The following is a 23,564-nucleotide window of genomic DNA, read 5'->3' as shown; positions in this document are numbered from 1 at the left end:
CTACAAAATATCTCATGCAACATAACAAGCACCCGGTACGATCCATACTAAAGAAAAATAAATAAAATACAATGCATTAATGATAAAAATATCTAAAAATCTAAAATAAACTAATAAAAATAAGTAAATAAAATAAGCTATCACCCTTGCTAATCTGTTTCAAATCAAGGGTTCATAACTTTGTTTACGTAAACTATTTGCTAGAGAAAAGCAACAAAATAGTTAAGCGAGAATCTGTTCATTAGGTATCTTCTCTTTTGTATTCCTATTCGTCGAAGTTAAGGGTGTGTTTGGTTGTGGAAAATTATTTTCATTTTCTAGAAAATGTTTTCAAAAAATAGAGTTGAGTTTTCATTTTCAATTTTCAATGAAAATTTTAGAAAACGCGTTTTGTTAAAATCGGGGAAGTTTTCATTTTTCCATCTTAGAAATTTGGAAAACTTTGAAAAACACTTTTCTAGTTTACATACAATTTTGAAAACAAAAAATTTTCAGTTTCTTGGAAAATTTTGGAAAACTGAACGAACCAAATGCGTTTTCAAAATTTTCGTTTTCTTTGAAATTTTTTCTAGAAAACTGGAAAATCTGCTACAACCAAACGCAACCTAAATTTCCAAATCCTGTTATCCCCTGGATCAGATTCATAAATTATACAAAAGTTTCATTAATCAGAGTTGTATGTGCTCTTTATTTGTTTCCAGAATAAAATAGCCATCTTTGAGATGATTTCGGCCTGCATTGTAGTCGTGTTAAAGATATCCAATCGTTCCTCAAGATTTGTTACCGTTACTATTTTTTTGTGGACTGTTAACAAACGAGGCCAATAGTATAGTTGATCACTTGATCCTGTTTGTAAATGCCTCTGGTTGTTGATGATCTATTGTGTGTAGTCAAATAGATAACGTGACATTTTACATAAGCATGAGATCGAACTTACACAGCTTAGTAGATTCATTAACAATTGGTATTTCTAGTTATCTATTTTCCTTTCTATCTTTTTCTTCCATCATATCATAGTGGCTTAGCTGATTATCAGATCCGCCCGTTACAATTTAGGAAGAACTAGTTTGCATTTTGCAACATAATAATATTATACTAGTATAGTATCAAAATATCAAATACATATAACAATGACTTTATAATAAGATTCATAAACATTTTATTACATAGTGGTTCTAATCCATAAAGCAGTTTAGATCCACCAGGATACATTCAGGTAAAAACGATCACACATTACAATCTTATCGTAGTAGAAGACAAAAACAACAACATTCACATACCGTTGTTTATTCACTTAGTAATACTTACTGGCATCAGAGTAGAGTGTGCCAGTTTAGTTGATACTCATAGCAGTTCTTCAATAGGGTTCAAGAAGGCCAGTTTGGTCATGGCAACAAAGGAAAGCAATGTATTTCTCCATCAAACGATGGCACTCAGGGCAACGCATGCCTTCTGGGATTCTACCTGCTGCAATAGGAAACTCAAATCGACAGCAGTTATTCGCTGCAACATGAAGCTTGTCATGGTAGTCTGTAAATGACAAATCAAAACCCCTTGTAGGGACATGTTCCTTCCATAGATCAAAGTCAGTAGGGGTCTGCAACATGGTGGATCCATGTCCATTAGTTAGAATCTGTGATCCTCTACAGAGCAAAGCCCATGATCCATCCTTATCATAGCTCAGTAGCTTCTTGATCTGTAGCATTATAGGGTCTTGATCATCAGCCCTCTTAAGTTGAATCTTGGAGAACAACATGCTCTCAATTCGTGTCCAGAAGAACCAAATCAGAGTGGTATCTTGCCAGCAGTAACTAAGTTTTTCCACATTGATGGCGGCAATCGCCCGACGAACATTTTCCCTTTTCTTGCTTTTTCCAACATACGCCATTTCTAACGGGATGCGTGCAGCTGTTGCCATGGCTCTTGCATTGCTTGTGAATTTGCGAATCCACTCAATATCGTCCCCTCCATACAAAAAGATGTATTTGTCATCTCTTATCTAAAACACAGAATACAAGTCAATATTTAGTATGTATTATAAGAATATAACAAGAAGCAGACTCACCCAGTTAAGAATGGTGGGGTCCATGCCACTGACTAGCAACTCAAGCCTCCAAGTTTCTTCCCTCCACAAGGCTTCCTCTCTAGCACTTGTGAAAGGGAATGCATTGCTTCCCCAAATCCACATCATATGAATCGCATTGGGGCTCAACTCCCGTCCCTGTGGGTCCAACACTACGAGTATAGGCTTGCTCCTAAAGTGCCACCTGTCACCAATTGACCTTTTGACTGCCCTATCAATGATGGAAGGGTGGTACACTGAGAACCATGGCATTCTGTTCTTCATCTCTTCAAACTGTTTGTTCATTGCTTCAGTGTACTCTATCGAGGGGTCCACAATAGGCATCCATACGACCTCATACAAAGCATCCAGCCTTGTTCCTTGAATTCGTGACTCACTGTAAATTTGCTCAAGAATGGATAACTCGTCGCTAGACATGTCTAGCCCTGATATCAGCAACAACACATTCCTTTTCCTAAGAACTTCTAGGCTGACCTGTAATTATGTAAATTAGAATTTGCGTTTAAATATAAGTCAAAATATGTAAATATAGTATAAATCATTGTTCAAACCCTTTTCTTAGTCGCGCCATCGAAAAGTGGCAGATTGTCATCTCTTGGACTAATTAAGATCCTGAGGATTTTCATGTTGTCGATATGGATTGTTTCAAATAGCTGATTGAATGAGTTCCTGAAATCCATCTCCCTCCTGTCTCCTGCATTATTCGTACAGGACATAGAAATAAGTGGGTTTAAATATGTTTTAAAAAGAAATTTAAAAAAATAGAGTTTTGTTCAAGGGTAACAGCTTAAACCATTGAGCATCAACAACATACCTACAACACGGTGGCAATCTTCGAGTTGTTTCTTGAGAAACTCGTGTAAATGATTAATCTTAAGGATTAAGGTGGAGAGTTCCCATGACTGCAATTCCGATGATGATATCCCGTACCTGAAGTCAACAAACCTCGTTAGTCAACACACAATCTGATTCCAAGATTTTATAGAGGATGAAAGTATTATTTACTCATGTCCCATGCTAGTGAGGCTTGTAATCTGTGCAGCACAAGCGATAATCCCTCTAACATTCCAGTAAACTGCTGTGGGGAGAGTGTTCAAAGCTCTAGCCATGGCTGGAACATCAGTAGTAACATACATGGATGGAAGCTCTTTAAACTGCATGATGCATTGAGTCAATTCCAGGACAGAGCGAATGAGTTTATTTAGGATGTCAAATCGAGGTTTCAAAGGGGCTGAATTCTCCATGATCATTGGAACTTGTCTTAGAATAGCCATGGATCTTGCAAGTTGGTTTGATGAATAGATTTGAGCTAGAAGCCAGAATTCTCCGTAGTTGAGAGCAAAAGCTGAAAGTGTCAACACCAGTTTTGCATCCCAGTGGAAGTTTCCTACTGTATGAAATAGGGCGAGGGCAGTTGTGTGTCCGTCTCCGCCACTTAAGCACCTGAAGGACATCTGAAATATTTACAAAAATGAATCTTTTTAGTTCTTTTTTTTATTTATTTATTTATCACATTTTGGTTTTTTAAGATCAGAATAGTATTTAATATACCTCGCAAGCAAGTTTGTCGATTATATGTGACAATGAGTTAAGCATCACAACAGCGTTCATTTGGTGGGGTTTGTTGTCCATTTTACCCTCGAGCTTTCCCAGATCTGTATGCTCAGTCTAAGCAAGTTCAATAACAATTGATCGTTAAGGTTTGTTTGGTATGATGTTCAAATATGTTTTTTTGTTATGTATAGTTAGAAAACTAAGATATGCTGTTCAAAAAGTGGAGTTAATTAATGATAAAAGAAATGTTAATACCGATGAAGTGGAATCGACACTAATGGTGGCATGTCGAAGTATATCTTCCACGATGTTGAGAAGTGGTTTGACATCAACATCAGTGCCATCAGGGAGATGAGTATCAAGCACTTGCTTCATGATCACATTGTCATCCGAAGCACTAAAAATGGAGTTCCTTTCATCTCTGTTTTGTTGCTGCATCAGTGGATTGTGTACAGGTGTCACCATCTGGTGGTGCAACGGGGTGGTATGCATTGTGTTCCCCATAGGATTCACCATTGAGTTCATCATTGGATTTGCCATTGAGTTCATCATCGGATTTGCCATTGAGTTCATCATCGGGTTGTTTTTGGGACCCATTAACTGCTGCTGCAACGGGTTGCTCGAGAGACCCAGCAGCTGTTGAGCCACTGGGTTACTCATAGGACCCATGAGTTGTTGCTGTTGGTGTTGCTGCTGATGTGGCTGTTGCTGCTGCATTGGGTTCATTGATGAAGGGGTTCCTGTTAATGGATTGGTGGTTGTTAAGGGGTTGGTGGTTGTTAAGAGCCGTTTGTCGGGGTTAGATGATGGTAATTTGTTGGTGTAAGTGGACAGTGATTGGTCCATTTTGATGGAAGAAAGGGTGGGAGGCTATTGGGGTGAAGGATAGGTAGTCTGGTTTTGAGGGTAACCTTGATTGGGTTTAAATACATGTCAGAAATGGAATAAAGTGGTAGTCCAGCTATATATCTGAATCAACTTCCTTGCTTCAGTTGGAGTCAAAAAATAAAAAAACTTAATGTTAAGCTCAAGATTTGTCTCTTTACACTTTTACACATTTGGAGTCCAAGAATCTATAAACAGCAAGTTCAAACGAGCGTGTTTCTTGCATGTGTACTATTTTAGAAAAAAAAAAATGTGTTTTTTTAATTTTTTATTTACACTAGTTTACTATATAGTTTCAGATAGAGGTATGCCACTAGGTTTCTAGGGTTTCAAAGGACACAGTATAAATATTTTCGTAATAATTGTTTATATATATATATATATATATATATATATATATATATATATATATATATATATATATATATTATTTTTAAAATATCTCAGGAAACCGAATTTTAATTTGACTGGTTCGAATTGAATTTGAGTTTACTTTAAACTATTTGAATCCATGTGCTAAAAATGAATATCAATTTGGATTAAGATGATTGGATCATATTGAACCCATCCATTCAAACCAACATTCATAACAACTCAATTGTGATTACATTTTTCATTAAATATTTTGCTTCTAATTGTAACTATTTTTATTCAGAATTTTGTGTAACATACCCTGGCAAGCCTTTTTGTATTGGAATATATTTATTCGTAACTAGACAAATGGTAAATAAAGCAAGCAAGCACAGAGAAAAGGAAAAGATTGCTTCTTTTCCTAGATTTTATACGTGCTGTTTTAATAATTATGGTTTTGATGCTATGACCCAAAAGGAACTTCAAAAGGACAAATATATTATTTTTCTTATTGGCTTTGTTGTTCATTGTTAAATGCGTTGATCTAATATGGTCTTAGGAAAGAAAGCATTGCAGATAGTATAAAGTTCTTGGTAAGTTTATACCTATGAAATTAGTTATTATTATTTTATAAAAGATATATTATTAACTATGAACTAGTATACAGGGATGAGCATCGCAATGGGGTACCTGCTTTTGGAACCGGAATTGCCGGTTCTGGAACCGAAACTGTCTTAAGTTGTTCCGGTTCCGGTTCCTAAAGTTATGGAACCGCCTTAAGCGGTTTTGGTTCTTGTTCTCTTTTTTTCGGAACCACTACCCGTTGAGTATCCGTCAGAACCGATATATATATATATATATATATATATATATATATATATATATATATATATATATATATATATATATATATATATATATATATATACACACACACACACACACACACATTTTTTTGTACACGATCGGCAAATAATAAAATAAACAAAGTATCTACTTTAAAGCTTTAACGTTGCCAAAGTATCTTGTTGTAGTTTGATATTAAAAAAAATGTGTGTGGTATTATTTAGACCGATTTAGAATATATTTATCTGATTTTATCCGTTGTTGGTTCAAATTGATTCGATTTAAACCAAACTAAATTGAGGTTTTTATTGACAAAAGTAAACATATATTGATGTAACCGGGTTACCCAGTCCTAGAATCGGAACCGCCAGTGGGACTTGTTCCAAAAATTTAAGAACCGTCTAGACTGGTTCGGTTCTAACTTTCTAGGAACTGTCGGATCTTGTTCTTGTTCTCTCAAAACGAGGCGGGTACCCACCTATGGTCATCCCTACTAGTATATTATACAAAAGACGGTATTGCAAAAATGGTCCTTGTGGTTTGTCGAAAACTATCATTTTACTAGAAAAAGTTTTGGATTAGCATCATTATTCCAAAAAGTAATTTTTGTTATTGTTTTAATTTGAAAAAATTTAAAATAATGATTATGCCCTTGATAATTTTTTTTTATTTTTTATTTACTTTTCAATTTCTTTATTAAAAAAACATAAAAATATATCTACCCCCTCCGACTAACCCACCCAACCCCCCTCACTCTTTAACAAATTGACCCATTGACTCCTCATATTGACCATCACTACCTATCGGAGCTACTATTTTCGCCTAAGCACCACCATCTCTTCGTCATCTGTTGTAAGGAGCAACACCTTCTTGTCAGATCTAGAAAGAAGAAGAAGGGTGCTTCCAGAATTTGATTCTGGTGAAGGGTTTGTAAACAGGAGGCTGGTAATGGTGGAGGTCTAGCGACGAAGATCTGGATCCAACAAATAACACATACCGACGATGGCAACCCACAACACGCGTAATAAATCGAAAATCATAGGATTATCTGGTGTAACGCCTGTGTTTCTTGGCTTGCCATTTTTAGCAATGTAATAGTCTAGGTTAACCTTTGTAACTCAACTTGAAATAATAAGAATGTATTATTTGTGAATTATGTGAATTATGTGATTTATGTGTTTATTTTCTTGATTTTTATAATTTAATGAATTAAGAATGAAATAAGCGTCAAAATTAAAGTGTGAGATACGCCCGATATCTTTGCATAAAGTTGTAGTGGTCGAAATAAGGATTTCGGAGATATAAGGAATGCCAAAATCCGAGTTATAACGAAGAAGTTATGACCTGTCGAAGTTTCGAGACAGAACCAGCACGACGCCGAGTGACGTAAAATATGAATTTAAGATAGAACGATATTTAGCCTTAGCGATCTAAACGAAAGTCGTAGATTTCGTTAAACCGAGAGCGTGCATAAAAGGAATGCCCAAATCTGACTTCGTATGAGGAAGTTATGATTTTCTGAAGTTTCGACGTGGCAGTATGCAGCCCGAATACTCGATTTAAGATCGAGCGGTTTTTAGCTGAAACAATCTAAATGAGAATCGAAGATCTTGTTGTTAGTAGCGAAGCAATGAAAAGTTAGGCGAGAACGGACGTCAGACGAAGAAGTTATGAATTTATAACGAAGTTTTTCTGTCCCGGCCTTCTAAAAATAAATAATAAAAATAAAAGTCAAAATTAGCCAATGGACTCTAAATGAAAGTTGTAGAGTATGGTCTGACCTTCGCGTGGATATAAAGAACGTCGAAAACGGAGCTCGTATGCGAAAGTTACGCAATTTAGAAGTTTGACAAGTCAATTACGCCCCGCGTAATTTGAGTACGCCCCGCGTACTCAGTCGGTTGCAACTTGTCTGACCAATACTCGAGTGCCACCAGTCGACGCACGCATTGACGTCGAAGTACGCCCCGCGTAACCCGAGTACGCCCCGCGTACTGAGTACGCCCCGTGTAATTTGATTACGCCCCGCGTAATCCCAGACCCAGCAGCCTATAAATAGAACTCGAATTCAGCCATTTTCTCTTGTTCAAACTCTTCTCTTTCTCTAAGTTTTGCCTCGTTTTGCGTGCCGTTTATACCCCGAAGCCCCGGTAATATTCCCGAGCCCCGAAGCAAGATCCGAAGCCCCGAGAATCCCGAAGAGCGTTATTCCCGAGCCGAAACGCTGCCCGCGAGGAGCCCGGTTTTGTGAAGATCTTCCAGATCTACGGAGAAACACCTCTTCTGCAAGCCGTAGTGCTGCCCGATCATCTTCTGATCAAGTGAGTGTGTAGTTACTTTCATTCCAACACAATATTATGAAGTATTTTATATAAAATACGTGCTATGTGTATATATTTTGTTGTTATATATGTGAATGTATACCCACTCTCTTCTATCTTATAGATCTGATTATTTCTCTATGAAATACGTGTTATGTGTGTGTGCCTCATCTGTTATGTGAAAAATGTTTTGATTGAGCATGCTATACAGGTTTTGAAACTACGTATAAAAATGTATATTTTATCTACTAATATGTTGGGTAGAATATGGGTAGATAGTTGGTGTGTAATAAACAAATGAGAGGCCTCGATGTTGTTTTGATCCAGTCATCTAGCGGAATTTAGATGACGACCACGGACTTTTCTAGATAGTCCAGTGGAACGCTAGCAGGCTCATAACCTGTAGGTGTTAATGAACTTGGGTGTTCATTCGCTGTATTCCATCCCCCCCATGGTTGCCTTATTTGACTTATATTGCTGAGGAACCCCCGAAGCATGTGTAGTCGCCCCGATGAAATATTCTTAGACTAGGTCCCTTGTGTTAGTTATTTTAGGGACATAAAGTGAGAATAACGGGAATGGGTAACTGGGTTATTGTTGGTTGATAATAATTAATTAAATTATTTATTGTGGGTTGAAAACCCTACATGCTCACCAGGCTCCCAAGCCTGACCCACTCAGTTGATTTATTTTACAGGAAGTGGCGCAAGAGCTTAAGATGGGCGAACATCAAGTTGTTTTGTTTACAAGTCTGTATATGTATATATTTGTTGAAAGACTTGTAATGCTATCGTTTATGCTTTATGATCTGTATCGGAACATGACATCCCGACTTTTGATTATGAAATGAAATCATATTTCTTTATGAAATGTTTTGATAAATATCTATTTCATCATGTTTTGTTTTTGGGAACAAATTCCGCATCTCTTTTAAAATTAAAAGGATTTACTCTGAAAATTATTTTAAAAAGCATAAATGAAATCGGTCTTTTCTGGCCGAGATTTTGGGGATGTCACAGTTGGTATCAGAGCATTAGTTTAAGCGAACTAGGAATTTTTAGGATTTCTAGACTTAAACTTAGAATGCTAAGTGGAATTTTGAGATGTGTCTGTTATGTTTTAAGACACAAGCACTAGTTTATTTTAGGAAAGTTGCCTAAAATGCTTTATGTGCTAAATGTTATATGTTGCCATATATGATATTATTTGTTCGGATCTATGGTCTGTTGCCGACCGGATCTAGAAACCTTATGTGTGTAGGATTCTAAGCGTACGTCTATGATATTAGAACTAGCATGTAAACGTTTCGGAGTGATAAGGATGATTTGAATATCTATCGTGAATAAGGATCAAATTTCACCTTATTCGGTGTGTAGATCAAAAATGGTGAGAACAAGAAGTGGAGTTGGAAATGCTGATGAAAATAGGAATCAACCACCAGTGATTGAACAAAGACCTGTTGTAGCAGCAGCACCTGAGCCAATAACCATGGCTGGTGTGCAATTGATGATTCAGACGATGTTGGATCGTCAGATGGAGGAAACTAGACGGTTGCTTCAACAAAATCGTGAAGAACTATCGATTCGTGTGGAAGAGCCTGAATTAAATGAAGGGCACTCGGAAGGTGGAAACTTCAGTGGATCAGTTGGTCAAGCCAACCCACCGATAGTTAGGCAAGATAACCGCGATGGAAGCAATGATGGAATGGGATGCAAGTACAAGGACTTTTTGACTTGCAAACCATCGACCTTCAATGGAAAGGAGGATCCGATTGGGGTTATGGATTGGATCTCCGAAATGGAGCTAGCCTTCATGACGTGTGGCTGCAGAGGTAAGTTGCAAACCATCTATGCCGTGCGTCAATTCCGAGGTGGAGCCTTTCATTGGTGGAACACTCTAGGGAAGACTTTGAGCCCTAATGAGCCACTGCAATTGTCATGGGCAGAGTTCTTGGTGCAGTTTAAGCGCAAGTTCTGCTCGGCTCAAAATCTGTTGGAGTTGGAGAACAAGTTCCTGACATTGACTAAGGGCAGTATGTCAGTTGATGAATACACCAATAACTTCACCGATAAGATGGAGTTTGCCTTGCGTATCGTTCCAGACGAGCTGACGAAGGTGGACCGGTATGCGAAGGGACTCCCATGGGAGTATGAGGTGCCAGTACGTCAGGCACATACTTTAGAGGCAGCTATCTGGGTTGCCAAGTCTGTTGAGAACATGATAAAGGGGAGAACCACCAACAAGGTTGAGGTTGGTGAGAAGAGGAGGTTTGAGGGAACATCTGGTTCCGGCAAGAAAAGCAAATTTTTGAAATCTGATTCGAAAAGGTTTGGTGGGGGTAAAGGAGGGGAAGCGAAGTGGTGTGAAAAGTGTAAGAAAAAGCATTTTGGGAAATGTAGCGAGGATGTAACTTGCTACAAATGTGGAAAGGTTGGACATTTTGCCAATGAATGTCCGAACAACAAAAGGATGTGTTTTGGTTGTAATGAAGAGGGGCATATTTTGAAAGACTGTCCGAAGAAGAAGGAGGCAGCTAAGCCCAACATTCCACTAAAGCCGAAGGTGAGAGCATTCCAGATGACACTGGAAGCTGCTAAGGATGAAGCTGATGTCACTTCAGGTACCTTTCTCGTTAACAATTTGCCTGCCCAAATTTTATTTGATTCTGGAGCCAACTACTCCTTTATATCGCATGAATTTGGTAGAAAACTAGCTTTACCTGTTGATAGACTAGATAATGCTTTATTAGTCGAAGTTGCTAGTGGCAAGTTTGTACCTGTTAGCCATCGTATGAAAAACATCTTAATCGACTTGAATGGGAATAAGTTCCACGAGGAATTATTGCCTATCGAACTTAATGGTTTCGACATCGTGTTGGGAATGGATTGGCTCAGCGCCAATGATGCCGAAATTTTATGCAAAAAAAAAGATAGTTAAAGTAAACCCGCCTGGAAATGAATCGTTTATGGTGTATGGGGACAAGCGCCGAGTGAATTCTGGAATCATTTCCCTAATGAAAGCCAGAAAGTGTTTGACCAAGGGATGTACATCATATTTAGCATTCGTGATTGATGCTAAGAAGGAAAAGAAGGTGATGCAGAGTATTCCTGTGGTGTGTGATTATCCGGAAGTATTTCCCGAAGATCTTCCTGGATTACCACCTGATAGGCAAGTAGAGTTCAGAATAGACTTGCTACCAGGAACCACGCCAATAGCAAAAGCACCTTATCGATTAGCACCAACGGAGATGAAGGAGCTGATGATGCAACTTCAAGAGTTGTTGGACAAAGGTTTCATTAGACCTAGTTCATCGCCCTAGGGAGCTCCGGTGTTATTCGTGAAGAAGAAAGATGGAAGTATGAGAATGTGCATTGATTACAGAGAGCTGAACAAGGCAACGATAAAGAATAGATATCCGTTGCCAAGGATTGATGACCTATTTGATCAATTGCAAGGTTCGAGCTATTTCTCGAAGATCGATCTTAGGTCAGGATATCATCAGCTGAAAGTAAGAGAGCAGGATATAGAGAAGACTGCGTTCAGAACTAGATATGGACACTACGAGTTCTTGGTTATGTCGTTTGGACTAACCAATGCTCCGGCAGCATTCATGGATTTAATGAATAGGGTTTGTAATCCGTTCCTTGATAAATCCGTGATAGTGTTCATCGACGACATTCTGATTTACTCAAAAAGCTAGGAGGAGCATGGCAGACACTTGCGAGAAGTGTTAGAAGTTTTGAAGAAGGAGAAGCTGTATGCTAAGTTCTCCAAATGTGATTTTTGGATTCGTGAAGTCCAATTCTTGGGTCATGTGGTCAACCAAGAAGGGATAATGGTTGATCCAGCAAAGATTGAAGCTGTAATGAAGTGGGAATAACCGAAAAGTCCCACGGAGATTCGAAGCTTTTTAGGATTAGCCGGATATTACCGAAGGTTTATCCAAGGCTTTTCTTCGATTGCTACTCCATTGACAGCTTTGACCCACAAAGGAGCTGCTTATGCTTGGAGTGAGAAGCATAAAGAAGCATTCGAGAAGCTAAAGAAGAAACTATGCGAGGCACCGATACTTTCTCTACCCGAAGGAGTTGAAGACTTCGCTGTTTATAGTGATGCATCTGGGGTTGGATTGGGTTGTGTTTTAACCCAAAGAGAAAAGGTGATAGCATATGCGTCTCGACAACTGAAAGAGCATGAAAAGAACTACCCGACTCATGATTTGGAGTTGGCAGCAGTAGTTTTCGCTCTGAAGATATGGAGGCATTACCTCTATGGCACTAAGTGCAAACTTTTCACTGATCATAAGAGTCTCCAATATCTCTTTAATCAGAAGGAATTGAATATGAGGCAACGACGCTGGCTGGAATTACTCAAGGACTACGACTGCGAGATACTTTACCACCCCGGTAAGGCTAATATTGTTGCTGATGCTCTCAGTCGGAAAGTCAATCTTGAAAGGAAAAGGCCAAGAGCGTTGAGAATTGAAGTTGTCTCGACCATTGTGGAAAGTATAAAGAAAGCTCAAGAGGAAGCTTCTGAGAAAAATGACCGAAAGGAGGAACGTTTGGGTAAAACGTTGGTGTTTGGTACAAACGGTCATGGACTGAAGGTATTCCAAGATCGTATTTGGGTACCTAAGTCAGGAGGAATTAGAGATCTTCTGATGAAAGAAGCTCACAAGACCATGTATTCGATTCATCCCGGTAGCACTAAAATGTATAGGGACCTGAAACCCTACTACTGGTGGCCGACGATGAAGCTTGATGTTACAAAGTATGTGGCCGAGTGTGTGACTTGTGCGAGAGTCAAGACACAACATCAGAAACCGTACAGGAGTTTAGAACCTTTACCTGTGCCTATGGGTAAGTGGGAAGACATTGCCATGGATTTTGTCACTAAACTGCCCAGAACAAAGAATGGTCACGACATGATTTGGGTGGTCGTTGATCGATTCACTAAGAGTGCGCATTTCATAGCAGCCAAGGAGAAATGGTCTATGGAAAAGCTTGCGAATTCTTACGTAAAGGAAATTGTGAGGCTTCACGGTGTTCCGTTAACAATTGTGTCGGATCGTGATAGTCGTTTCACCTCGCGATTTTGGAAAAGTCTACAAGAAGAATTGGGTACCAAGTTGTGTTTAAGTACAGCTTACCATCCGCAGACCGATGGTCAGAGCGAACGAACGATACAAACACTTGAAGATATGCTGAGAGCATGTACCTTGGAATTCCTAGGTAATTGGGATGAACATTTACCGTTGGTAGAATTTTCCTATAACAATAGTTTTCACTCGAGCATTAAGATGGCACCTTACCAAGCTTTATATGGACAAAAGTGTCGTACGCCGTCTTGTTGGCTTGAGGCTGGGGAAAAGCAGTTTATGGGACCGGAGATGGTTCATCAGACTGCTGAAAAGTTGAAAATAATTAGGGAAAAAATGTTAGCAACTCAAGATCGTCAAAAGAGTTATGCTGACAAAAAGCGAAGACCGATGACTTTTGAAGTTGGGGATTCGGTTTTGCTTAAAGTCTCGCCGTGGAAGGGACTTATAAGATTTGGTAAAAGGGGAAAGTTGAGTCCAAGGTTTATTGGACCGTTAAAAGTTCTTCAGAGGATTGGGAACCAAGCTTACAAGCTCGAACTACCAGAAGAACTAAATGGAATTCATAACACTTTCCATGTGTGTTATTTGAGGAAGTTCACGGGAGAAGTTCCCGACATAATTCCACTTTCAGAGTTGAGGATCGATGAGAACAAAAGGTTGATTGAAGAACCAGAGGCAATTGTTGACCGAAAGACTAAGAAATTGCGACGTAAGATGGTCGAGTTAGTGCTTGTCCGATGGAAACACACGAATGGGCCAAACCTCACCTGGGAGACGGAGAGAGACATGAGGAGTCGCTATCCGCATTTGTTTGTTGATGTGTGATTCCGGGGACGGAATCATTCTAAGGTGGAGAGAATTGTAACGCCTGTGTTTCTGGGCTTGCCATTTTTAGCAATGTAATAGTCTAGGTTAACCTTTGTAACTCAACTTGAAATAATAAGAATGTATTATTTGTGAATTATGTGAATTATGTGATTTATGTGTTTATTTTCTTGATTTTTATAATTTAATGAATTAAGAATGAAATAAGCGTCAAAATTAAAGTGTGAGATACGCCCGATATCTTTGCATAAAGTTGTAGTGGTCGAAATAAGGATTTCGGAGATATAAGGAATGCCAAAATCCGAGTTATAACGAAGAAGTTATGACCTGTCGAAGTTTCGAGACAGAACCAGCACAACGCCGAGTGACGTAAAATATGAATTTAAGATAGAACGATATTTAGCCTTAGCGATCTAAACGAAAGTCGTAGATTTCGTTAAACCGAGAGCGTGCATAAAAGGAATGCCCAAATCTGACTTCGTATGAGGAAGTTATGATTTTCTGAAGTTTCGACGTGGCAGTATGCAGCCCGAATACTCGATTTAAGATCGAGCGGTTTTTAGCTGAAACAATCTAAATGAGAATCGAAGATCTTGTTGTTAGTAGCGAAGCAATGAAAAGTTAGGCGAGAACGGACGTCAGACGAAGAAGTTATGAATTTATAACGAAGTTTTTCTGTCCCGGCCTTCTAAAAATAAATAATAAAAATAAAAGTCAAAATTAGCCAATGGACTCTAAATGAAAGTTGTAGAGTATGGTCTGACCTTCGCGTGGATATAAAGAACGTTGAAAACGGAGCTCGTATGCGAAAGTTACGCAATTTAGAAGTTTGACAAGTCAATTACGCCCCGCGTAATTTGAGTACGCCCCGCGTACTCAGTCGGTTGCAACTTGTCTGACCAATACTCAAGTGCCACCAGTCGACGCACGCAGTGACGTCAAAGTACGCCCCGCGTAACCCGAGTACGCCCCGCGTACTGAGTACGCCCCGCGTAATTTGATTACGCCCCGCGTAATCCCAGACCCAGCAGCCTATAAATAGAACTCGAATTCAGCCATTTTCTCTTGTTCAAACTCTTCTCTCTCTCTAAGTTTTGCCTCGTTTTGCGTGCCGTTTATACCCCGAAGCCCCGGTAATATTCCCGAGCCCCGAAGCAAGATCCGAAGCCCCGAGAATCCCGAAGAGCGTTATTCCCGAGCCGAAACGCTGCCCGCGAGGAGCCCGGTTTTGTGAAGATCTTCCAGATCTACGGAGAAACACCTCTTCTGCAAGCCGTAGTGCTGCCCGATCATCTTCTGATCAAGTGAGTGTGTAGTTACTTTCATTCCAACACAATATTATGAAGTATTTTATATAAAATACGTGCTATGTGTATATATTTTGTTGTTATATATGTAAATGTATACCCACTCTCTTCTATCTTATAGATCTGATTATTTCTCTATGAAATACGTGTTATGTGTGTGTGCCTCATCTGTTATGTGAAAAATGTTTTGATTGAGCATGCTATACAGGTTTTGAAACTACGTATAAAAATGTATATTTTATCTACTAATATGTTGGGTAGAATATGGGTAGATAGTTGGTGTGTAATAAACAGATGAGAGGCCTCGATGTTGTTTTGTTCCAGTCATCTAGCGGAATTTAGATGACGACCACGGACTTTTCTAGATAGTCCAGTGGAACGCTAGCAGGCTCATAACCTGTAGGTGTTAATGAACTTGGGTGTTCATTCGCTGTATTCCATCCCCCCCATGGTTGCCTTATTTGACTTATATTGCTGAGGAACCCCCGAAGCATGTGTAGTCGCCCCGATGAAATATTCTTAGACTATGTCCCTTGTGTTAGTTATTTTAGGGACATAAAGTGAGAATAACGTGAATGGGTAACTGGGTTATTGTTGGTTGATAATAATTAATTAAATTATTTATTGTGGGTTGAAAACCCTACATGCTCACCAGGCTCCCAAGCCTGACCCACTCAGTTGATTTATTTTACAGGAAGTGGCGCAAGAGCTTAAGATGGGCGAACATCAAGTTGTTTTGTTTACAAGTCTGTATATGTATATATTTGTTGAAAGACTTGTAATGCTATCGTTTATGCTTTATGATCTGTATCGGAACATGACATCCCGACTTTTGATTATGAAATGAAATCATATTTCTTTATGAAATGTTTTGATAAATATCTATTTCATCATGTTTTGTTTTTGGGAACAAATTCCGCATCTCTTTTAAAATTAAAAGGATTTACTCTGAAAATTATTTTAAAAAGAATAAATGAAATCGGTCTTTTCTGGCCGAGATTTTGGGGATGTCACATCTGGTGTCGTTCATTTCGACGCTACCTCTGCATATAAGAAACCCTAGCTCACGACTTCATATTTTTAGGTTTACAGATCTGTTGTTCATCGGGGGTTTCTATAGCTCGTAGCTCAACATTGTGGTTGGAGAATGAGAAAGACAAAGATGACGTTGTAACCTAGATCTGTACACCGTCGTCAGAGTCATTATGTCATCATCTCCTCTGCAAACTCGATGTAGTTGCAGAACTTTGGTGGTGGTGATGAGTAAGTTGGGTAGGGAAGGTGACTAATTGGGGGTGTTTGTAGATCTTTGTTGGTGTTTGTAGATCATATCTGTCGAATCATTCCAAGTCTCTGACGATCGTCCGACATTGAGGGGGTGTTTGGGATTGCTTTTTAGCCTAAAAAGTCATTTTCAACAAAAGGGTCTTTTGACTTATAGTTTTCTCCAAAAGGAAGTTTTAAAATGGGTTTGGATTAACTTTTGAAAGAGCAAAGGCTAAAAAAGTCAAAAGTCATAAAAAGTCACAAATTCCTGACTTTTAAAACGACTCCTTTTTCTTCTTGCCAAAAAGTCATTCTAAAAAGACTTTTAGAATTGGCAAACAAATTTTCAAACTTTTAGCTTTTTGAAAAAACCAAAAGTCCAAAAAATTATTTTAAAAGTAATCTCAAACACCTTCTAAAGGTGACCGAGATAAAATGGAGGAGAGTATAGGTGTTATAAGGGTTGAATAGGTAGGGTGTTTTCTTTTTGTCTTTTTTTTAAATAGAAATATATTAAAGTAAATAAAAAAATGGAAAAAGAAAATACCAAGGGAAAATTTTAGATATTTTCAAAAAAAAAAAAAAAAAAAAAAAAAAAAAAAAAAAAAAAAAAAAAAAAAACTTATTTTGGACTAATGATCCCAAATTTTTTTGGAGCAAAGCTGCAATTTTCGACATACCACAACGACCATTTCTGCAATTTTGTCTATACCAAAAAGAATATCTTATGTGTATCTTTTAGATTGTCATCATAATAAATTAATAACATATTTTTTTTTTCTAAAAAAGTGTTAAATCTAAACATTTTGTTTGAAGTTCAACCTTTGGTTAGAGTGTCTGTCAATCAATTTATGATATTGTTAGACCAAAAAGCCTTTTGGTCATCACAATAATATACTAATATTATCTAGCAAATACCTTATCTTGCACTTACTAATTCATGTAAGGCAATATTTTTTTTCTTAGAGTACCGAATATACTGAGTTTAGTGTTGGATTCTGTAACATCCCAAAATTTAAGGCTAAAAATTTCATTTTAAATTAAACAATTATAAAACCATTTGTTTGAAAACAATCATAGTATCACTTATATCAAAAGCCAATGTATCGATAGTCAAAACATGTCATAATAAAACACTATCAGAGTATAAATCCCAAGGATCTTCTGTGCGGAAAATGTAGTGTGATGCGGTGCGATCATGTCGGCTCCTTTCCCTTCGAAGAGGAAGTACCTAAAACAAAAATTGAAAACCGTAAGCACAAAGCTTAGTGAGTTCCCTCATCATACCATATATCATACAATAACATATTGCCTAACATATCTGGGTGTTGGCTTACCCCTTCGGTCTCTTTCAACCGGTAACCACCTAGCATATCTAGGTGTTGACCTACCCCTTCGACCTCTTTCAACCGGTAACTGCCTAGCATATCTGGGTATTGGCCTATTCCTTTGGTCTCTTTCAACTGGTAACAGGACTATTTCACCCCTACCACTAACATATATCATCCTAGTACATAAACATATAAATCACATACTACCTATCATATTTAGGTGTTGGCATACCCCTTCGGTCTCTTTCAACTGGTAACGGGGACTATTTCACCCCTCCTACCACTATCACATAATACCATAGCATACTAGCACATAAAGCACAACAGATAGCGGCATACCATATAATTATTACAAAGACAATCATCTCAACTATACTCAACTATTAGTGGGCCGACGTTGGTGTCTTCGATCCACTTCTACTGAAAGATAACTCACCTCAGATGTCGTGAAGTAGTTGAACTGTCATCAGCTCTAAAATCAACTCCATTCAAACTCCTACATATAAAAGATCTCCTTTAATTACCCCTTTCATGCTCATAACCCCTTAAGGGTTAATTTTGGTCAAAGTCAAAGTCAAAGTCAACATTCTGGTCAAAGTCAACAATTTAGGTTGACTCAACTCATCGAGTTGACCCATCAACTTGTCAAGTTCATAGATCAGAAAACCCTGAAATCACGATCTAACTCATCAAATTCTTTCACAACTCGTCGAGTTCCTCCTATCAACAAAATCGGGACTTCTCCATTCAACTCGTCGAGTCATCCTTGAACTCATCGAGTTTTTCCCTTTTACAGAATCGGGATACTTCGACCTAACTCGTTGAGTTTCTCTATGAACTCGTCGATTTATTCAGTCTGTTAAGCTATCTTAATATATTAAGATCCTATCCTTCAGATCTAAGCTTCATACTTCAAATACATACTGAAAATGTCCTTTTGAGGGTAAACTTTCCAGCTTTACATGTTAATACGCTTCCTTAATGGATTTAGCTCAAACCCTAACTCTATCAGACCTAGATCTTGATCCAAAAGCCATTAATACTTCAAGCTAAGGCATACTGAGATCTAGACCCTAGACACTACATGAACACGTAAAGTCTCAGACTTTCTCTCCATGCATGGCCTTTTGGAGCTTAAAATGCCAAAATGACACCCTAAAGCTTACATGGGGCTTCAATAGCCATAAAGTTTGCACCTTTATGCCATGAAAGCCATCCAAGGTCCTAGATCTGGAAGTATACTCACATGGGACGTCCATTTCCTAAAAGTGAAAATGAAGAGATCTAAGTAATCTTTAAGCAAGTTTGAGACTTGCTTACCAGAAAATGCTGCAAATGGAGTGAAGCTTCTAGATCTAAAAGCTTCATCTTGGCTCTCAAGCTTCCCCTTCTTCCACAAGCTTCAAGTACACAAGTTTTCTCTCAAAAATGACTCACAAGCTCACACAAGGCGTTAGGGTTTTGAAATTTAGGTTGTGGGACTTGGAGGCTATAAATGAGGCCAACCTAAGGAAGTTTATGTGTTTAAATAGGGTGCAAAATCCTGAAAATTAGAGTTTCACTTTGTCAATCCTACTCGTTGAGTTGAGGCTCTCAACTCGTCGAGTAGACTTTACAACCCGCGTCCAATTCCATTCCTACTCGACGAGTTTGGGGCCTCCAACTCGTCAAGTTTCTATGCAAAAGTGAATAAATTTTTAATTAAATACATACCAAGAACAGGGCATTACAGATTCGTTATTTTTTTTTTTCAAATTAAATCTTGTTAGATTTTGGATTTTAAAATATCAATATAAACTTGGATAATTTTAATCATGTTTGCAATCATTTTTTAAATGTGTGATTTCAACCCTAGCCTAATATCACAAAATCTGATTTGGAATAATCCAAAAATAACAATTTAAAAGTCAAGCCACCTCCAAATTAAATATTTTGCTATTTTACATTTTGAGATGTAGATAAATTCACATAATCAATTTTGAGTATCAAAAGTGTTAACCCTTTCCATATAACATTCATCTTCATTTTATAGAAAGAAGATGGTAGTTGGAATTTGGTTATACAGAAAATGGTGCCAAAATGGGTGGTTATAATAGTAGTTGTAAGACATAACCGATTCTTACATAACAATTATGCCGCAACCTATTTTTTACAGAAAATGCATGTTAGGGCTCTTTCCTGTTATAGAAATTTGTTTAGGTTTCGGGACGCTGCCTCTTGACCCCATCTGTTGACTGGTCAATAGAACCACCGCCAAAGGATTTGCCTCTTGGACCCCGCAAGGGGCATTGCCCCCGGACCTTCATATTTCCTAGTACACATTGATCACTTCGAGTGTGCATCACGCACTTCCAGTCTGGTGAGTAAATACAGCTCAGACTATCTCAAAATTAAAAATAACTACAATAACACTAAAATCATAAGTCTTGTATGGATAAACCTTGAATCATAAGGTAACTGAATGGTTATGATTTGTATTTTATAAGCAAAGCAAAGGCTGATTCTTGAAAAAATATAACATCTTATCGAACACCACCATTAACTCTAGTTTACATTACATAAAAGATGTCATATAATCTATAACAATTAAAAAAAAATGAAAAAAGAAGCAGGTCCTCTTCAAACTCCAGTACTTCACCCTCATGTGATTACCCTCCGATTTCAAAATCAAAAGAAGCTACGTTTAGGACGTTCCTCAGCAACATTAACCCTAATTGCCCTCCCATCCAAATTCTGCATCACAAATTCAATAAGAACAAGTTACAAAATTACAAATTGCAATTTACAAATTGCAATATACCTGTCCATCAAGAGCAGCAATGGCATCGTTCATGTCTGACTCACTTGCCATTGTTATAAAACCAAACCCACGTGATTTTCCACTTTCACGATCATAAATCACCCTTGCATCGACCACTTTCCCATGTTCATTAAACGCCTGCTCCAGACGTTCACTATCCACCTGCCATGCTAGGTTACCCACGTAGATCTTGAAAGAAGTCCCTACCACTCGTCTTTCTGGTTGTGAACCTCTTGGTGCAGCCTTATTTACAGTAAGAGCCCTTCCACTCAAATCCTGTTTTTGTTCATAACAATATTACAGATTAATGTGAATATGTAGTAATTAAGATGGATGGATGGAGAAGAAGATAAAGGTTACATAGCCATTGAACTTCTCCACAGCTTTCTCAGCTTCTTCTACTGTGCTCATTGTCACAAACCCAAATCCTCTACTTTGTTCTGTATCCCTGTTGTATATAACCTAAAACCACACATCAAAGCGACCACTGTAAACACATGATGCAACATACGGAATTAATTAACAAATTACTGAAAAGTAAGGGGTTCAATCGATTAACACCTCGGCAATATCTACTACTCCGGCAGAATTAAAGAGATTAGCCAATTTCTCGCTGTCAAAATCGTAGGGTAAGTTACCGACAAAAAGCTTTGCCTCTTCAGGTGGTTCTGAATATGATTCTTCTTCCTCTTCTCCTTCTTCGTTAGTTGCATCTTCTTCGTCTACTGGTTCAGTTTCTTGTGTCAGTTGTTGTGACAAATCTGAGGTGTGGGTCACGAATTGGAGTGATTTGGAAGGTGAAATGGTGGTTTTGTGAGAAATCCATGATGAAATTCGAGAGACGTTTATGGTTTTGAAGGGTTTAGGATATGAATTTGACCCTAATGGGGTGGAAATGGAAGTGTATGTAGGTCTAAGCAACTGGAATGACATAAATGTTGTAGCGGAAGTCATAACAAGAAGGGGGAGGAGATGTAGGAAGATAAGAGTCGGAAATGGAAGAAGAGGCAAGGCCAAAGATTATTGCAAGGAACACTGCCACTGGGTAGATAGATATTTTTATTTTTCTGGGAGATTCTTTGTAGTGTTAACTTTGCCCCTTCTGTATCAAATCTATCTCTTTTGGTCCCTGGAGTTCAAATAAACTATGATTTTGGAAAACATTCAATTTGCTCAAATTTGAAGCATTGCAATTTGCATGTATATGTTTCCTTCAGATTTGGATACAATATTACTGTTTTTTTCTCTTTATATATATATATATATATATATATATATATATATATATATATATATATATATATATATATATATATATATATATATATATATATAGGGAAGATCCCCGCTTTGTGGGGTTGGATAAGCCTAAGAGATTGACAAAACAGGAAGATTTATTAAGTCACATTATTTGTGCACGTCTGATACATCCATTTCCTCCTTCTATAGAGTAAAGAATTACAATAAGGGTAAATGATACAAAAAACATTTTTTTTACACAAAAATTCGATTTTGACACTGTGTTTTTTTGTATGTCAATTTTGACACTGTGTTTTTCAATTTGTTACAATTCTGACCACTTGACCGGTTAACCAGGTTACATGCTGACGTGGCATGATGACGTGTCAGTTTTGATGATGTGACATGCTGACATTATATGCTGACGTGTCAAAATTGAATTTTTTTTCTCACAAAAAACACTAATTAAGTTTTTATTTTTTTTTTCGATTTTGACACTAAGTTTAATTTTTTCTTTCAACTTTGACACTACGTTTTTTGTTCCAAATCGAACATCATTTTTTTCCAATTTTATTCAATGTTGACAATTTTCTATTTGAAACCGTATAATTTTTTTTAATACATTTAAACCGTATAAATATGTTTTTTTTTTTAATTTAAAAACCATAGTTTTGTATAAATACATTTTTTTTACACTCAAACCATATTTTTATATATAAATATGTATTAGTTATATAAAAATTGTATTTTATATTAAATATGCAACTTTAAAATGTGTTTGAAGGTTTGGAGGCGTGTAGTCGATCAAAACTCAGATATCAAGTTTGCAACCCATTAAATTTTTACATCTTATTAGAACCTTATGGGTAGTGTGATTCTCATGATATAACTAATGCTTTGAATGTATGAAAAAAAAAACATTGTATTTAAATAAAAATGTGGGGTTTAAATGAAAAAAATATGTTTATACGGTTTAAAATGTAATAAAAAAATATATTTATACAATTTTAAATAGAAAATAGACAAAATTGAACAAAATTTGATAAAAGATGTTTGATTGGAACAAAAAAAACATAATGTCAAAATTGAAATAAAAATTTTAACTTAGTATCAAAATCGAAAAAAAGTGAAAACTTAGTGTTTTTTATGGAAAAAAATCAATTTTGACACGTCAGCATATCTGTCAGCATGCCACGTCATCAAAACTGACACATCATCATGCCACGTCAGCATGTAACCTGGTTAACCGGTCAAGTGGTCAGAATTATAATAAATTGGAAACACAGTGTCAAAATTGACACAAAAAAAAACACGGTGTCAAAATCGAATTTCTATGTAAAAAAAGTGTTTTTTGTGCCATTTACCCTTACAATAATATCCAAAAAAAGAACACATTTTCCTTCTTCATAATTGGTCATAATCCATAATCTGTGAAAAACATAGACTTCCCTTAACGCCTCCAAAATGAGTAAACTAAATGCAGACTTTTTAACATTTTGCTCCAACTGCTCTTTCCTTCTATTTGCCCAGTCTTCATTGTTTTTTCCTCTTCTTAAATTCAATTTAAATGGAAATATACTTACCTTTTCTACCAACTACCAACACCACTTCCTGCCAAAAAAAATCTTGAATCATCGAGGGGTAAATTAGTA

General features: G+C 37.3%; 2 protein-coding genes across 2 annotated transcripts; both read right to left on the bottom strand.

Moving 5' to 3' along the window:
* Positions 1–1,119: 1,119 nt before the first annotated feature.
* LOC145032260 (protein SIEVE ELEMENT OCCLUSION B-like) lies at positions 1,120–4,548 on the bottom strand. The gene is made up of 7 exons (XM_078981012.1): positions 3,893–4,548; positions 3,635–3,751; positions 3,089–3,537; positions 2,898–3,013; positions 2,635–2,777; positions 2,066–2,557; positions 1,120–1,999 (listed from the first exon to the last, which is right to left on the bottom strand). Exons 1-7 carry the CDS (start codon positions 4,481–4,483, stop codon positions 1,358–1,360), a joined length of 2,550 nt encoding a protein of 849 aa, XP_078837138.1. The 5' UTR covers positions 4,484–4,548; the 3' UTR covers positions 1,120–1,357.
* A 15,779-nt stretch (positions 4,549–20,327) lies between these two features.
* Positions 20,328–21,707, bottom strand: LOC145032259 (28 kDa ribonucleoprotein, chloroplastic-like). Its single transcript, XM_078981011.1, has 4 exons — positions 21,235–21,707; positions 21,034–21,135; positions 20,674–20,949; positions 20,328–20,606 (listed from the first exon to the last, which is right to left on the bottom strand). The coding sequence occupies exons 1-4, from the start codon at positions 21,625–21,627 to the stop codon at positions 20,541–20,543; spliced, it is 837 nt and encodes a 278-aa protein (XP_078837137.1). The 5' UTR covers positions 21,628–21,707; the 3' UTR covers positions 20,328–20,540.
* Positions 21,708–23,564: the final 1,857 nt, after the last annotated feature.

Source organism: Lactuca saligna, chromosome 2 (assembly GCF_052625555.1).
Source record: "Lactuca saligna cultivar CGN05327 chromosome 2, ASM5262555v1, whole genome shotgun sequence".
Classification (NCBI taxonomy): Eukaryota; Viridiplantae; Streptophyta; class Magnoliopsida; order Asterales; family Asteraceae; genus Lactuca; species Lactuca saligna.
This window is presented reverse-complemented; position numbering and strand designations above follow the sequence as displayed.